Below are 14,501 nucleotides of genomic sequence, written 5' to 3'. Positions count from 1 at the left end.
CGCGGCCAGGCCGTGACACAAGCCTGACAAGGATGTAGGAAAAACATTGCGTGTATGCATCGGTGTGCCAAAGGGGGAAACACCACGAGCTGATGCTCCGTAGCGTAGTGACAGACTGGATTCCAAATCTCCCGAACGCGCTTCAAACTGCTGCCGCCTCGACCGCCGCGGCGTCGGGCGCTCTTGCACATGCGTGTGTGTGGGATCGTGACGTCATCCTTGTGGAAGCCGCTGTTCTAGCGTTTGCGTGGCGATCCTGTATACGAGGGAGAACTCGTCTTGTTAAATCTCGTTCGGTGTCCGCATGATCACGTTTCTGCACTCGGATGACGGGAAATCAGTGCCCGGATGACTGGAAATCGGTGCCCGTATGACTGCAGATCGGTGCCCAGATGTTGGCTCTCGGTTTTGGCTCGAGAGCTAAAAGCGCACGGAACACTGTACTCTACGAAAGCCGGGGTGGGGCATCTGGCTCTACGTAATCATCCTAGGTAGCACGCGCAGAGAGTCCTGTCACTGCGTGCAAATACCTGGCGAGGAACAACGAAATTGAACATATTTCAATGTTCGCTACACTCGCCCAGTTTTAATGAAATCATTTAATGCTTTCGTGATATGATAAACATATTTTCAAGATAGAAGCAAAAACGAAGCATGAGTTTTTTTGCCTTTGCCTTGTTGTCTGAAAGCTCACTGAAGTTTAAGGTAGATGAAAACTTTTGAAAAGTACTTGAAGCACGCGCCGCAAGTTAATACTTGGGCTGAGGCACGCACTTATTGTTATCGGCACTCCGAAAACAAGATTCTAAACATGCTGTCAATATGGTGACAAGTGAACGTGATGTTCCTGTAGCTGTAGCTGCCTGCAGCTACAGCTACCAATTAACCAACTAATTAACCAATTAATTGCCATGATTTCATTAACTAGTCATCACCTGTCACTGACCAATCACTCATCAATCTCTAGAACCACAAATTACCATGATACGATTTTTTCACGCAGCCCTGATTATATAGCTCGCTGCAGATGGTACATGACGGCATAGAACCTCCATCCCTCACTCACGATCTTCTGCAGGGGCCGCCGCGGTGGCTTAGTGGTTATGGTGCTTGGCTGATGACCCGAAAGCCGCGAGTTCTATACCGGCCGTAGCGATTGCATTAATGCTAGAGGCCCGTGTGCTGTGCGATGTCAGTGCACGTTAAAGAACCCCAGGTGGTCGAAATTTCCGGTGCCCTTCACTATCTCATATCCTAAATGGCTTTGGGGCGTAAAAACCCTCACAATCCAAAGCATCTTCTTCACCTGTTCGTGAATGGCATGGTACGCATCATCCAGGGCTGCCCTCGACAAGGTAGTTCGGTCAGGGAGCTCTTAGAGCTCTCTGATTTAATTCTCTTTTTACTTGTTTCAATTAATTAATTGATCAATTATACCACTGTAAAGTCGAAGACGAACATTCTGTGCAGCGGCGGCAGTGCCATCGCTGCGCGTGCTTTGGGCTCGCTTTGGCTGACCGCAGACTGTTGCCGCCCTGCTCCTGAGATCCCAGTGCCTTCAATAAACCCCCGTCTTACACACTGTAAATTTTTTCAATCAACATCATTAAGCATCGACTTTTCATTCTGATGAGCATTTTGACACCTTTGAACGCCCTTTTTTCCTATTTCATATATTTAATTAACCAATTAAACAATTAATTGCCATGATTTCATTAACTAGTCATCACCTGTCACTGACCAATCACTCATCAATCTCTAGAAACACAAATTACCATGATACGATTTTTTCACGCAGCCCTGATTATACAGCTCGCTGGTTCGAATCCCTGTCGCGAGCGAGGCTCTAACCAGTAAGTTTATGCTACACGAAACGCTGAATCGTACACGATACCGTCCGGAACATCCTGGGGCAAAACGGTTTGCGCCGCGTAAAACGAGACTTCACCTTCGAATGCAAAGGAATAAATGCGAAAACATCCGTCCGGCACCAGAAATGTATAGGGGCCAGACATTTCCCTCTCGCTACAAGTTTCACCTCTCGCGTTGATGCCGTTTTCGGGCATATATCGCCGATTCCACTCGCAATCACATGTATTTCTCTTTATATAAACGTCTAGACTACGTAGACGGCCTACTTACACCGTTCACAAATATCTGATAAATGTCGAGCTGGATGTCTGCACTACGTACTTATAACGTGGACTGGACCCCAATTTTCGTGTTGTAGGTGCATGCGTAGATTTTTCGTAAACGGTGCTAAAATGGATGTCTAGTGGAGGTGTCTAAGGTCGGTCCAGCGTAAATATCTCGCTGATGTCCATGTGACGTTTTATGGTTTGCTGGGCAGTGCCCACGACCCTCAGGTCGTGCTCCCGAGGGCCATTTCGCTCTTCTAAAAGAGAAGTTTAGGAATCCCACGTTGCTCTGACCGGTGACTACATGCATGCGCAGATGCTCCCCTCCTTGGCACGATTCTATGCCTGAGACAGGAAAAAGAATTAAACAAGACACTACAAAATCTCAAGACGCAGCTAGATGTTCGGGAAAAAGATGTTTAATCATCAGCCTGACTACAATCAGCCACAGCGCGCTCCGCATTCTCCGCTCAAGTGGAAAAACTGAAAACAACCAGGCCAAACACACGATAGTTTGGGTGCCGGGACATACCGACATTACGGGAAATCAGGAGGCGGATAGGATAGCTCGAGGGTACGCAACAAACCGAGCATCCAACATTCCCGACACCGCTGAGGAACCCGAGCCGGTAGCCCAAAGCTATACTGACATTCTTAACGACTGCAGAGGGATCCGGCGAAAATACCCGCCCCCACACAAACAACTCAATAGAGAAGACGCCGTATCATGGAGACAGTTACAAACGGGAACATTCCCGTGCCTAAACATGCTCAGTAAACTCTACCCCACGCAGTACAAGAGCGAGTGCCCGTGGTGTGGAAACAAACTAACCCTATACCATACCACATGGGCTTGCCAGAAAATAGACAAGGTACCCATAATTGAAAACCCGAGTGCGGAACAGTGGGAGAGGATGCTATCCAGCGACATCCTGAAAGTCCAACAAGGACTAGTAAGACGTGCACGCAGGGCAGCTACCCTCAGCGGAGCCCTGGACTAGGGGAACCGACCCTGATGATAAGATGGAAGACTCCATCTGAAGCCACAAAAAAAATATTGCGAATAGAGCAAGTAAACGTTTTCCACCACCACCACCACCCACTGCAGGGCAAAAGCCTCTCCCATGTCTCTCCAATTAACCCTGTCCTTCACCAGTTGCGGCCACCGTATCCCCGCAAACTTCTCATCTTACCCGCCCACCTAACTTTCTGCCGTCCCCTGCTACGCTTGTCTTCTCTTGCAATCCACTCCATTACCCTTGAGGAGCAGCGGTTATTTTGCCTTCGCATCAAATGCCCTGCCCTTGCCCATTTCTTCCTCTTGATTTCAACTAGGATGTCATTAACCCGCGTTTGTTCCCTCACCAACTCCCCCCGCTTCCGATCTCTAAACGTTACACCTATCATTTTCCTTTCCATAGGTCGCTGCGTTGTTCTTTATTCCTATTTAAATGGCGCGCCGATCGCGTCGAGAGAAAACAGTCAGCTGCTATGCGCCGACGCCTCGGCGCAACCTCTACGTGACGGCGACGTGTGACTCAACTATCAGCCGGAACCACCATGGTGACGTGTGGCCAAGCCCTTAGCTATACGTCACCGTGTGGTTTCCGGTTGCGCACGGTATAAAGGGTTGCCCAACGCGAGAGTCCCATATGTCGCGGCAGCCTCCAGCTGCTTTGAGCGGGCGTTTCTCACTGATAAAGCGTGTATTCGTCGCGTGGCCTTTCGAGGCCTCTCGCTGATAAAACGTAGTGCCTATTGTTTCTGAATGTGCGCTGCATACCTGCCCTAGAGTGCGCACCTTACTTACAACTGGTTCGACAGTTGTTCAGCCACCTGAGGAGTTGTTTGTGCTGTGCCTGCGTGCAAAGTGCCCTTGTCGTCAAAAGTACACATATGGGGGTGAAAAATTTGTGGGGAGCGCTGGAGACCGCGAAGAGAACGGTTAAGCTGAGCAATCTCCGAGGAAAAAGATTGGCCATCGATCTCAGCGGATGGATCGTAGCGAACGAAAAAATCGCGAAAAAGACGAAAGAGAGAAACCTGCATATCAGGTAAGCCGGGAATTCGTGAAGTATAGTATGGCGTACAATGGCTAGATTTTTGCACTTTTCTCTTGTTGCTAGAAAAGGTTGGTCGAGGCCAATGTTAAGTATTCTCTTATTTAATAATAACAAAAACTATACTAGAAAACTTTATCGGCTGCGGATATTGTCAGCAGCTGCCTGCAACTGTTCTCTCCCAGCAAACCAAAAACCTCTCAGAGACGTCTAGCTAGACGTCTCTGAGAGGTTTTTGGTTTGCTGGGCTCTTTTTAAAACGGCGATATGTGAGCCAGTTTAGGTTTATAGCTTTCGCGGCGCGATGCCCGTAGTCCTCCTGCTTAAGATGGAAAAGCAAGTTTGCGTTGTTAAAAGTAATAATTGTTGTTACAGGCGCTCTGATTAAGGAACGTGCGTAGTGCATACCGGGTGTTTCAGGGAAGACTTGGGAATTTTCAAAAATAAGCTTTTTTGGGGTAAAATTATGGCTTTTGCTGCATAGTATTACCAGTGTTGGCGAACACCAGAAAACAGGTGAATCGGTTTAAGTAGTGAACTGGTGAACTAATTTTCAGTAATTATTTTTTACTATAATATTTAGGCGCCTATAGTTGCAATTAGAGATTTGTAGCCGGTCGTTAGTAGTAACCATGTCAGTTTTAAGAATTTTGAAAACGTGATTATCCTCGGTGCTGTGTCTCGACAAAATCTGGCTGCATCGTACCGATACATTGAGCTTTCGAAAAGCTTTCAGGCAAAGCAACCTTTCCAGTGCATGTAAGTAGTCAAAAAAGCCGAATTTTGTTGAGCCACAGCCCCAAGACAGTGGCGTAGCCAGAAATTTTGTTCGGGGGGGGGGGGGGGGGGGGGGGGTGCTCATGTTGCAGCATGGCCTCCTCATAGAATCTGTGGAGGAATCAAACGCAAGATTAATAACTGCATTGTCATTGACAATGCCATTGTGTATTCAGTAACGCTACGCACTGTCTAGACAAGTGAAATGTATATTTTTTTAATATAAAAGAATGTATTCGCATGTCTTAAAAATCGTGGCAGACATAACTGATACCAATGCTTGCATGTTTTTACATATTTAATAAGTAAAGAAAATATCACACGAGGTCTAGAACTATATCAGTCCGAAACTAGCAAAGCAGTGCATGCCGCTGATGTGAAAAACTTAAAGGCCATGAAATGAGCAAGTAGAGGACAAATATTTTAATGAATCTTTGTCGTTCAAGAACCTTTACATTTTTGTACATATGCAACGGCCAGGGAAAAATCTCAACGATGGTGCCCTTTGTTCCAGTGTAGTGCGCAGCAGCAGCTGTTACCGGTCATGTATTGCGAGTAATTCCACCGAAATTTTAGTCGCAACAACGAGCACATGTATAAACGAGTTCTGCAAAGTATGCAAAAATACCCAAAATATAAGAATAACAAATTAATTGAAGTTCCCGATTTGTAAATCTAAAGTACGAATTTTTAAATCTCAGCGCAGCTGTCGCGTCAAAGGTTCAATGGAAACTTTATGCCCCTTAAGTTTCGGAATTGAAATGCGGGGCTCCGTAGACTCCGCGGCCGCCGCGAGATGCCGCGGCGAGCCCGCTTGCCATCGATAGGCCCTTGAAAGCTTGCGCTGGGATGGGGCTCCCTGCGTTACGTGACTCCAGGTGCATAGGCGTTGCCACTAGGGGTGTGCGAATATTCGAAATTTTCGAATATATTTCGAATATTATATTTTTAGTATTCGTATTCGATTCGAAATCCAAGTATTCGTGTTGTTTCGAATATTCGACCCGACGCGAAAATTCGTATCTAGCCGAATATTCATTGTGAGCACCGGCGTTCATTTCGGTCCGCAAACCCTATCGACAGAGACATAACATGGCGGCACCCAGAGCAATGCGCATGGATGAAGGAAAATTTTTCCTTCGAATTTTTCCAAGGGCCATGGCGTAGCTAACTGCGGTGGTGAGCTTTTTTGTGGCCATACCTGCGAAGTTACAATAGTCAGAGCTGTGCACGAAGTACCTCGCAATACGTGCCAGGTCAGTGCCAAGTCAGAGAGCATTTTCTATGGCTGGAGGAGTCGTTTCAGCTAGAAGGGAACTACTTCTGCCTGACCATGTGGAGCAGCTGGTTTTCCTTCACGACAACCTTATATGTTCATCCCAGCAACGCGCTTTTGTGCTGATGGCAAGCTAGCCTTAATCAATGCTGTGTACTAGCCATCCTCTCTGATATTTCCACTCTTCTAAGAATAATGTTCGAGACTGATACTTTTGTGCAGCCACACACACCTTTTGTGTTCATTTAATCATCGATAGTTGAACTGTGATGTTCTTGGGTGCTCAAATAAATGCTTTGTAGTGGTTAAATGCATCTGTCCTTGATTATTCGATATTCGATTCGATATTCGGAATCAAGTATTCGTATTCGATTCGTATTCGAAAAATTTGATATTCGCACACCCCTAGTTGCCACGAAATCCGACCCGAGTTAGCAATGTTCTCGCCTAAATGTCTTTTCTAGTTTGAAAAAGACATTGTAAGATTTTGAAGGCAAACAGCGCAACGACGCAGACAGAGTGGAAGAAAACACAGGACAAGCGCTGACTCACAACTGAAATTTTATTCAAGCAAAGCAGTACATTATAAAGAAAAAGTGGCCAACTTATCAGCTAGTACATAGGCAAAACCCATGTTTCTACGTGGAATCGAGGTATGCAACCTCACTGTCATATAATGAAATAGATGGCTTACTGACGCATAACCTTGTTTTTTTCTTCATGTGATATGCTTCCATAATCTCACGTGTTTCCATAATCCATAATCTTAGCGTTTTCTTCTACTCTGTCTGCGTCGTTGCGCTGTTTGCCTTCAATACCACCAACTCGCCCGTTTGGCTATAGTATTGTAAGATTGTAGGTGACAAAATCAACTGTGCGTAACAGTTCGAAAAAAATTCGGGGCGGGGGGGGGGGGGCTGAAGCCCCATAAGCCCCCCCCCTCCCCCCCGCCCTGGCTACGCCCCTGCGCCAAGGGTAATCGCATTTTCTAATAAGCCCCCCCCCCCCCTCCCCCCCGCCCTGGCTACGCCCCTGCGCCAAGGGTAATCGCATTTTCTAATTTCTAAAAATTGATACCGCTATTACTAACGGCCGGCTACAAACCTTCAATTCTAACTAGGTGCAGAACTCTAATAGTTAGAAAGATAATTATTAAAAATTAGTTAATCTAGGTATATTCCCAGAGGTTTTGGTTGGTTGGTTTATGGGGTTTAACGTCCCAAAGTGACTCAGGCTATGAGGGACGCCGTAGTGGAGGGCTCCGGAAATTTCGACCACCTGGGGTTCTTTAACGTGCACTGACATCGCACAGTACACGGGCCTCTAGAATTTCTCCTCCAAAGAAATTCAACCGCCGCGGCCGGGATCGAACCCACGTCTTTCGGGTCAGCAGCCGAGCACCATAACCACTGAGCCACCGCGGCGGCTCAGAGGTTTTGGTGTCCAATGGATAGTTATTTGGAACCGGCACTCTTAAAAACAACTATGGCAGAAATGACGCATATTATAGCGCCTTAATAGATTTACATCTAACAGACAAAAAACATGCATATTAGGACATTTTTGGCACGTGCAAAAAAGAAAAACGCTACCCACGGACGCCTGGTGACGTAGAACTTGACGATAACGGTCAACTTCGAACAATGAAAACTAACTACAAACTGCAGTTCAGAGAGATTTTGCACACTCAGCGAGATTTTCACGTGCCACAAATCTAATAAGTATGCGCGTGTTTTGCCAGTTAGGCGGGAATCTATTGAGCCGCTAATATATGTCACTTTTGTCATTTTTAATTTTTTTTAAATCTCCGCGGTTCTACACCTGTAAGAGAACCGACACCGATTATTGAAGCGGATGCTCACCGATTGAATGAGAAGTGAAATTATTTTCGTTCAGCATTGCTTGTTTCAGCGCACTTACGCATTCAATGAGGGCAGTGCATTCTCCAGTCTCATAAAAGACACGTCAGTCAGATCATTATTTATAGCTTCCCAGCCAAAGAAACTGTTGGAACCAACTGCACGCAACGCCGAAACATTACAACAATCTTTAATACATTGTTCTTAGCGTCGTGTTTTCCAACGTTTTTGTAGTGTTAAAAATAGAGGTTCGAATGACATTTATCTAACATTAGTTAGACATTCAATTAACGCAAAAGGTAACATTATTGAAAATGGCGCAGCAACCTTGCATGGCTGTGCAGGCCCGCCAGTTGTGATGGTACACAATTTACAACACTTTGCTAGGAACAAGTGCACAACTTACAACGCTTTGCTATAGGAACAAGTACACAACTTACAACACTGCTAGGTACAAGTACACAACTTACAACGCTTTGCTAGGAACAAGTACACAACTTACAACGCTTTGCTAGGTACAAGTACGCAACTTACAACGCTTTGCTAGGAACAAGTTCATAACTTACAACGCTTTGCTATAGGAACAAGTACACAACTTACAATGCTTTGCTAGGAACAAGTACAAAGCTTACAACGCTTTGCTAGAAACAGCACTGCGGACAGCACTTGAGCTCCACTATACAGCTGAGCATGCAACTCGTATACACTCACCTTCGAACGGATACCATAGAGCCAAGCTTATATACCCATCACTAAGGAGTCTCCCATGAATGATAGTGGAGAAAGGGTAATAAGCAAAGTTTTCTAACTAAACAATAGGGCTATGCATACAATCTATGGCGGGAACAGTCTAAGAGAGTAAGTTATAAAATACTGCTAGATGAAAAACATCTTCATGATAGCAAAAGCGTTAATAGCAAAAAAATGCTGTACTGCCGCCGGACGGTCTGTGTATATATTGTTTTTATACTGAAATCTTACTTTATATGGAAAAAATTGCGTTCATAAACTGTTTCCCGTTCAAAAATGCTTTTGTCCAGAAAGTGTAAAAGATGAGCAAATAATATACCGCGCCCTTGGATAGCGTGAAAATGCGTACACGAATTCCCTTCTTTCGTTGAATTAGGAACCTGTTATCGCGGTGCAAGAAATTGATCCTGAATCATGGAATCAAGCCGTTTTTCGTGCTGGACGGAGATGCTCCAGTGTTAAAGAGACAAGTCCTGGCGAAGCGAAAGGGCGGCAGACAAGCACAAGGCGGCAGCGGTGGCACTATAGCAAGGCCCCTCCTCGATGAAGCGACAAATGAGGTGCGTGTGCTGGGGTTCTCTTAGGAAAGGCAATGTCAGTCACATCGCATAAAATGAAAGTTTAAGTCTCGACGTAGTTTGCACTGTTCTATTTCGTCTTCATTGTGGTCGGTCAGGACGTCAGTAATGACAAAAGAAACACGAACTGGGAAATCATCCCTTATAGAAAGGGTCTATAGACAGTCTATAGACTTCTTATAGTCTCTATTGCCTTCCTATAGATATTTATTTTTGTGTATTCATGGTCTATAGAATGTCTATCGACAAAAGTCTACGAAAAGTATGTGGCCAAAAATCTATAGATTGCCTATAGACTGTATAGCATTTGTATTGCCTATAAACTGTTCTCTGGGATTTGTCTATAGAGTCTATAGACTTTATAGACAGAAGTCTATCGACAGTCTACAGACTGTATAAAAATTTCTGTAAGGGAACTGGCCAGTCTCAGGCTCGGAGCCCGGCTACAACTATAGTTATGCTAACTCGGTCGCATCTAGTCTGGCAGTGTCATCGGGTCCATGGTCTTCGAATTTTGTAGTCACCAAATTGTATCATCCCACTTATGCCCTATATTTTGCTTTTGTGCCTTTTGGGAGCACGGAATATGCTAGCAAAAGTGATTCTCCACGTAGTGATCAATCGAAAACCCGTCGTTGCAAAGGCACTTCAAACAAAAAAAATTAGGAGTCACTTTGGCGACTAAAGTGGTGCAAGGCGAAAGCCTTAGTACAGCATTCTGTCACGAATGTGGTTGTGAATGATGATTCAAGTGCTGCCAGCGAATGACGCGTCCATTGGCTGTCTGCGTGTGTTACTGATGTGTGGTTAACATGTTAAGCTTCGCCTGTAAGAGTGGAACGCGACAGCGTCTTGAACGCTGCCACGGAGTCCACAGAACGCCATCGCCAATTCGGCTGTACGCCTTGCTGGACGGTAAATTTATTTTTTGAGGAAAGGAAATGTATCTCTCTCGCATATCTGGGTGGACACCTGCACCTTGCCGTAAGGGAAAGGGGGAAGATGGGAGTGAACGAAGACGCCGTATTAGCTAGACGCGCCTTTGTTCATTCCAAACCATTCAGCTGGCATTACGGAGTGGCTAGCGTGCTCGTATCGCACTCCGGAGACCCTGGTTCGATTCCCCAACTCGACCAATTTCGTTCTCGGTTTTATTGATTTATGCGGTCTAACTAGAAAGGTTAATTAGGCTATTTCATATTTATATTATTGTATTTCTATCCATCGTGTTCTGTCATTCACCTGTCAATTGTTGGAACTGTCTAGGATGTTCGACACAACGTATATGAAACGAGCAACGTCGAACTGAGTGGGGAAGTGCGTGGTGGTGGAGCGAACGCGGCTTCGTACTTATCTGTTTTTTCAGCAGCGTCTTCTTCCGCGGACGCTGTTGTCGCTGCGGCGCGCGTCTTTCTTTTCTTTTCCTCTTTCTTCTGACCTCTTCATTCTCCTCTATCTTAATTACCAACTTAGTTGGAGCATCACTATACGATCCCTTTGATTGGTTGCATGGTTACTAGCCAAAGTACAATTGGCCCCATTTGAAATTCGCGCACTGTGACGTCACGAGCATTTCGACCAATTGAAAAGCGTGACATTTTCTGTCGACAACTCCTGCTTACAACGATGAGGCATTAAAGGCTTCCGCCTTAAAAGTACAAAGAAAAATTGGTTGTGGTTTGACCAATGGCCATCCCGAGTAGAATTGCGGAAGCAACAGCGCGGCAGTCGTGGCGGCTACGGCATCTCAGGGGGCACTTCGACTGTCTAAAGTGCGTAGATGCGAAAGCGTTTTCCGCACCACTTTGACTGCCTCTGTGGCACTGGTGACCTCACCACTGGATGACGTCACACATAATTAAGTACTAGTTACTAAGTAATTACGAATTACTAAAACTAATTACTGATTAATGAATAACTATTAATTAACAGCTAATTAATGACGCTTAAGCTTCGCCTTTAGGAGTGGAACCCGACAGCGTGTTGTAGCGCTGCCAGGGAGTCCACGGAACGCACCACCCGTTCGGCGCGATGCCTTGCCCTTTGAACACAACGCTTTTTGAGGAAAGAAAATGGGGCAGTAATTCTCTGTCATCTCGGTGGACACCTGAAACGCACCGTACAGGATGGGAGGAAGTCGGAGTGAAAGAAGACAAAGAGGGCCCGTAATGAAGAAAATGAAAGTTGTATTTGAGGAAAGGAAATTACGCAGTAACTGTCTCACATTCGGTCCTCGCGCATGCGCAGTTGGGGCTTTCCGGGGCTCCGCGAAATCGCTCACACCTAACGTAGTGTGTCTTCCGCAACAAAAGAAACCATGACTGAAAAATTAAATAGAGAATTAGCAATAATTTTCGTGTTGCTGGGTTTCTTCTTGTTTTCTTCCCTCTGCACAATGACTCCAGTGTCGACAGCTCCTTGACTTTCTGGGCCTTCCGTACTGTCGAAGCAAAGGCGAGGCGGAGAGCATGTGTGCTTTCCTCAACGAAAAAGGGGTGAGTGCGACCAGCACGATTGGTTAGTAGCGTTTACTGCGGCGGAATGACCTATGCTTCAAGTACAAGAATTGTTCACACGATGTGGGGCTCCTTAAGCATGGATCTGACGTCCCAATGGACTGTTTTCCATGATGAAGCAACAACTGAAGGATCTGGAATCTTTTTTTTTTCGCAGGAGCACATAACTTCTCGCTATTCCCATTGGGCACTGAAACTGCACTGGACGTCCGCGGGACGTTCCAGACGTCCCCAGGACGTCCCATGGAGTGTTGGTGCTCATTGGGTTGTTCTCAACAGCGCCTGCGCATTTCGCCGGTACTGTTTATGTATAAGTAAAACTCTTGTTTGGGCGAGTTGGTTCATCTTCGAAGGGGTACGTACTTGCGCGAAGAAGACGGGGCACAACAAAGGAACACACACGACATGTACAGAGCGCAGTGCGCTCTGTATATGTCGTGTGTGTTCCTTTGTTGCGTCCCGTCTTATTCGCTCAGCACGTACCCGTTCAAAAATGTTTATGTATGCTGTAGCAGAACGGCGCAGCGGAGCTTACCGAAATGATATGCGCAGTAATTGGCTGTTTCCCATAATGCAGGATTGGGAAAGAAGATTCTGATCAAACGTCTAACAGCCAATAAGATGCAATAAGATTTGCCGGGCTTATTGGTTCATACTGAGGGTGTAACGGCGCGAAAGGGTTAGGAAAACATGAGGGAACACACACGGCACTTCGAAGAGCAGACTGTCAACTTTATTGCTCAAGGAAGCGCAAAGGCGTATTTCAGCGCTCTCTGTGACGCTCTGTTAAGTTCCCAGAAAACCAAAAACTTCTCAGAGACGTCTGGCTAGACGTCTCATAGAGGTTTTTTTTTGCTGGGTTGCCAAACGTGTTATACACAGGATAATCTCTGTGCGTTTGCAGCATTCGAGAACATAAATCGTGAAAAGTCTCAAGTGAATCTATACCACTGGGCTGGCCCTCGTAATAAAAAAAAGTGAAAAAAAAATGCTTTGCAAAGCAAGCATGGGAACTACTTGGCTTTACCAACACAAACAACACATTTCTGAACGCACGAACGGTAAAGCACTTGATGACCACCTTGTTTGGAAATGCCTTGAAAAAATTGGCAGTGGTTTAGCTCTGCTTAAGCCTGGAGGAATCAAGAGGAAGAAATGGGCTTGGACAGAGCATGTAATGCGAAGGCAAGATAACTGCTGGTCCTTAACGGTAACGGAGTGGATTCCAAGAGAAAGCAAGCGTAGCAGGGGACGGCAGAAAGTATGGGCGGATGAGATTAAGGAGTTTGCTGGGATACAGTGGCCGCAACTGGCAAAGGACGGGGTTAATTGGAGAGACATGGGAGAGGCCTTTGCCCTGCAGTGGGTGTAGTCCGGCTGATGATGATGATGAAACCTGGAGGATTGCGAAAGTAACGAGGAGAGAGAGAGAGGCGATGGAGAGCGCGCGGCAGGGGCGGCGGCCCCGGCACGCTAGCTATGCGCCACTACTGTGCATGCGCAACTGGCGAACGCGGCGGCGGCACCTCTGAGTCTCCCGCGCAGCGACGGCGGCTGCGCACCATCTGTGCGCCGTGTGACGTCACTGCTCCTCGCGCATGCGCAGTATGGCCTTGCCTCAGCTCCGCGAAATGGCTCGGCGACTCGCGTAGTGTTGCTTTCCCAACAAAAGGCACCAAGTTAAAACCAGAAACGCAAAAACAACGCACAAACGAGCTTCAACTCAAATGGCCACGTCAAGTTAACAACAGTGAACAAAGGCGCCAGATCAAGAAGCTGAACAAACGCACAAACTAGCCACCAATTCAGAATGGCAAAGTAATGTTTAACCCCAGTTAAATGACACCGGGTCAGTAAACACTCCAAACCAAGACCTTACTCAATAGAAACTTAAAACAGCATGTGAAGCTATGTATTCCTTGCCACGAAGGCGAGGATTACGGAGCGTGCAAGTGAATTGGAACTGGCTTCCTTTCTGTTGTGCACTCTTTTCTTGGACGTTTCTCATGTTGCGTCTCATTCTGTTCCCCCTCCCTCCCTTCTTCATGCGCAGGCGGTGCATGGCTGCATCACAGCAGACAACGACGCATTTCTGTACGGCGCGAAGACGGTCTACCGGGGCTTCAACATTAAGGGAAAGGTAAGGTTGTTCTAAACATTCGGCACGGTTGAGCGTTACCATCTGCCAAGACCCTTCACGAGGAGAGTACATAATAGCTGTATACTGCCAGTGCTCCTCTGTGGGGCTGTGTTTCAGAGGGTAACGGAAAGACTTGAAATTAAGTAGACGGCAGCACGGATAGCTACACTGTTAGCAAAAAAACACCCAAAAGGGAGTAAATGGCTTGTCCTCTAACGCACACCCAAAAGGAGTTTTTTACTCCATATGTATAGTGTTTTTTTACTGCCTTATATAAGGGAGTTATTTTGGAGTTTAAAGGGAGTAAATATTTTACTACCCACACAGATGGAGCCCAAAAATGGCGTCATGTTTATTTATCCTCATTCAGGCTTATTCTTACAGCAGTGACAGCGGCGGAAACGGGC

At 46.2% G+C, this 14,501-nt stretch overlaps 1 protein-coding gene across 3 annotated transcripts in view; it reads left to right on the top strand.

Moving 5' to 3' along the window:
- Positions 1-3,694: 3,694 nt before the first annotated feature.
- Positions 3,695-14,501, top strand: part of LOC149366664 (flap endonuclease GEN homolog 1-like) — a 64,759-nt gene continuing 53,952 nt past the window's right edge. The window contains exons 1-4 of one of the 3 annotated variants that reach the window (XM_089551897.1): positions 3,697-4,192; positions 9,237-9,420; positions 11,844-11,933; positions 14,008-14,094. In XM_089551897.1, the coding sequence (XP_089408023.1) occupies positions 4,035-4,192; positions 9,237-9,420; positions 11,844-11,933; positions 14,008-14,094 (519 nt within the window). In that variant the 5' untranslated portion in view covers positions 3,697-4,034. Of the gene's footprint in view, positions 4,193-9,236; positions 9,421-11,843; positions 11,934-14,007; positions 14,095-14,501 lie in introns of all 3 variants that reach the window. The other 2 variants (XM_089551879.1, XM_089551887.1) reach the window with 2 other exon arrangements.

This window comes from Amblyomma mixtum, chromosome 1 (genome assembly GCF_055824585.1).
Source record: "Amblyomma mixtum isolate Tamu chromosome 1, ASM5582458v1, whole genome shotgun sequence".
NCBI classification, from domain to species: Eukaryota; Metazoa; Arthropoda; class Arachnida; order Ixodida; family Ixodidae; genus Amblyomma; species Amblyomma mixtum.
Note: the sequence above shows the minus strand (reverse complement) of the source record. Positions and strands in the feature narration are given on the sequence as shown.